The sequence below is a fragment of the Aegilops tauschii genome, chromosome 4, assembly GCF_002575655.3.
Source record: "Aegilops tauschii subsp. strangulata cultivar AL8/78 chromosome 4, Aet v6.0, whole genome shotgun sequence".
NCBI lineage: Eukaryota > Viridiplantae > Streptophyta > Magnoliopsida > Poales > Poaceae > Aegilops > Aegilops tauschii.
The window spans coordinates 152,099,020-152,102,287 of NC_053038.3; the positions used below are offsets into that span (position 1 = coordinate 152,099,020).

Sequence of the window (3,268 nt, forward strand, 5' to 3'; positions counted from 1 at the left end):
CAAGCGTGGAAGAAATTAGCTGCCCGCTGCGGAGCCGACGTGGCACTCTCACTTGTCCGTGTCCACTGCAAGGAGGCTAGGGAGGACAAGCTGAAGGCTATTCAAGTGGCAAACACAAAGAAGCTCCAGTTTGAAGATTTTATGGAGACCTTCATTGATGCAGCCACTCGGATTGTAGATGGCATTGACCTGGACACCTTTGTCGAGCCTGCGAGTCCCCCTGCCGAGTGAGAAAAACTTTAAGATCCAAACTTTATTTGCCTCAGAATGACGAGTGATCCTGTAACCGTTAAACTCATTCGGGCTTGATGCCTGAGTACTTTTGCTTGCGTTTCTGAACTTGATGGATTTATCTGAATATTTTGCTTTCCTGTTTACCGCATGCTTCAAGTGAACATATTATTTTAAATTAGGCAAAACTGGTTCGCAGCTATGCCCCCGAGTGGGAGGGATGCTCTCCACTCGGAGTAGTTTTTAACTTAGGTGAAACTGGTTCGCGGCTAAGCCCCCGAGTGGGAGGGATGCTCTCCACTCGTAGTAGTTTTTTAACTTAGGGCAAACTGTTTTGCGGCTAAGCCCCTGAGTGGGAGGGATGCCCTTCATCTCCTTCTTGAAATGCTCAACCTTTGACGTTCCTGGCATGGAATCGATGAACATCCTACTGATAAACAGTCGACCGTATCAGGGCCATCTCGCATTCTTCTTCCAAAGATCAACGGCATCCTATCCTGCTTGCTCTGCCTCAGCTTCTGAGTAGAGTTCCACTCGAGGTGCATTATGGAAGAGATCACTAGGCAATACTGCTTCAGCTTCGTACACCATGAAGAACGGAGTGCGGTCAGTAGACTGGTTCGGAGTCGTCCTTGAACCCCATAGAACAGACGGTTGTTCAGTCACCCAAGCTCCAGCTGCATGCTCAAGGTCACGCATGAGTCGGGGCTTCAATCCTTGGAGGATGAGGCCGTTCCCTCTCTCAGCTTGACCATTTGACTGCGGGTGCGCAACGTATGCGTAGTCAACCGAGTGCCTTGAGAGGCACAGAAGTCTCTGAACTCTTCTGAATCGAAGTTTGAGCCGTTGTTCGTGATAATACTGTGCGGGACTCCGTATCTGAATAACAACTCTTTCAGGAACCTGACGGACGTCCTCGAATCTAGCTTCTTAATAGGCTTGGCTTCGATCCACTTAGTGAATTTGTCGACTACCACCAGCAGTTTAGTGAAGTCGCTTCCACCGGTCCTGAGTAGCCCAACCATGTCCAAACCCCACACGGCAAATGGCCAGACGAGTGGAATGGTCTTCAGGGCAGATACAGGTTTATGGGACATGTTTGCATAGACTGGCATCCTTCACACCGCTGAACGATTTCCTTTGCAGCTTCATTGGCTCGCGTCCAGTAAAATCTAGCTCGGTATGCTTTGGCCACGATTGTCCGAGAGGACGCATGGTGACCACAGGTCCCCGAGTGGATCTCATCCAAAATCAGTCGACCCTCTTCTGGAGAAATACACCGTTGAGCTACGCTAGTAACACTCTCTCTGTAGAGATGCCCATTAATCACTTTGAAAGCCTTGGGTCTACGGACAATCAGTCATGCTTCAACTTCATTTTCTGGAAGCTCCTGCCTTACCAGATATGCAATGTATGTCACTGTCCAGTCGAGGGTGATTACTAGGATCTCTATAACTAGATCAATAACTGCTGGTACCTCGATTTCATTTGGATTGGTAGGACTTATCGCTTGGGGAGGTTCTTTAGTGAAAGTATCCTCCTGCACTGATGGGGAATGAAGATGCTCAAGAAACACGTTACTGGGCATAGGCTTCTGAGCGGAACCGATTTTTCCCAAGTCATCAGCTGCTTGATTTTTGATTCGAGGAATGTGGTGAAGGTCCAGACCTTCAAACTTTTTCTCCAACTTCCTCACGGCGTTGCAGTATCCTGTCATGGAAAGGTTTCTGACATCCTGCTCCTTCATCACCTGATTGGCCACCAAATTTGAGTCACCGTAGACCATCAGGCGATGGACGCCGAGTGAGATAGCCACACGCAAACCGTAGAGGAGTGCTTTATACTCAGCTTCCTTAATGGAGGAATCGAAGTAATCTGGAGGACAGAACTATGATTATCACCTCTTGGGGACACCGGGACCACTCCGGCACCAGAACCATTCAACATCTTAGACCAATCGAAGAACATAGTCCAGTGTTCCGAGTGGACTTGGGTATGTTGTTGCTGTTCAATCGATTTGGCCGGGAAATCTGTGAGCGCATGAGATTTGATCGCCTTCTTTGCTTAAAACTTGATATCCAAAGGGAGAAGTTCAATTGCCCACTTAGCCACTCGACCAATTGCATCTCGATTGTTCATGATCTCAGACAATGGAGCATCACTGACGACTGAAACCGAGTGATCTTGGAAATAATGTGCAACTTTCTTCCCAGTCAAGTAAATCCCATAAACAAGCTTCTGGTAATGTGGATACCTCTGCTTGGATGGAGTCAAGACTTCAGAGATATAGTACACTCGCCATTGAACTTTATAGGTCTTGCCTTCTTCTTCTCGCTCCACGGTGAGCATTGTGCTGACAACCTGACCAGTGGCTGCAATGTATAAGAGTAGAGGCTCTTTGCTGTTCGGAGCAGCAAGCACCGGATGGGTGGAAAGCTGGGCTTTGAGCTCCACAAACGCTGCTTTGGCTTCGGGAGTCCACTCGAACGTATCTGACTTTTTCACCAGCCGGTAAAGAGGCAGTGCCTTTTCACCGAGACGTGAAATGAACCGACTCAGTGCAGCGAGACAACCTGTAAGCTTCTGAATGTCATGCACATGCACATGGTGGTTCATTCAGAGAATTTCACCAATCTTCTCGGGATTGGCATGTATCCCTCGTTCGAAAACAAGCAACCAAGTAACTTTCCTCCGGGTACTCCGAATGTGCATTTGGACCGATTCAGCTTAATGTCATACCTTCTCAAATTGGCAAAGGTTTCAACAAAGTCAGACGGCGGGTCAGAACTGTTGCGTGACTTAACCACAATATCATGCATATACGCCTCCACATTCCGACTGATCTGGGTGAGAAGGCACTTTTGAATCATGCGCATGAATGTGGCGCCAGCGTTTTTGAGACCGAATGGCATGGTGACATAGCAAAAACACCTGAACAGGGTGATGAAGGCCGGTTTTATTTCATCTGGCCCATACAGTCGGATCTGATGGTATCCGGAATACGCATCAAGAAAACACAAATGCTCAAACCCCGTAG

General features: G+C 48.1%; 1 protein-coding gene across 1 annotated transcript; it reads right to left on the reverse strand.

The window, feature by feature from the left end:
- Positions 1-723: 723 nt before the first annotated feature.
- Positions 724-1,328, reverse strand: LOC141021720 (uncharacterized). Its single transcript, XM_073497576.1, has 2 exons — positions 1,135-1,328; positions 724-1,057 (listed from the first exon to the last, which is right to left on the reverse strand). Exons 1-2 carry the CDS (start codon positions 1,326-1,328, stop codon positions 724-726), a joined length of 528 nt encoding a protein of 175 aa, XP_073353677.1.
- Positions 1,329-3,268: the final 1,940 nt, after the last annotated feature.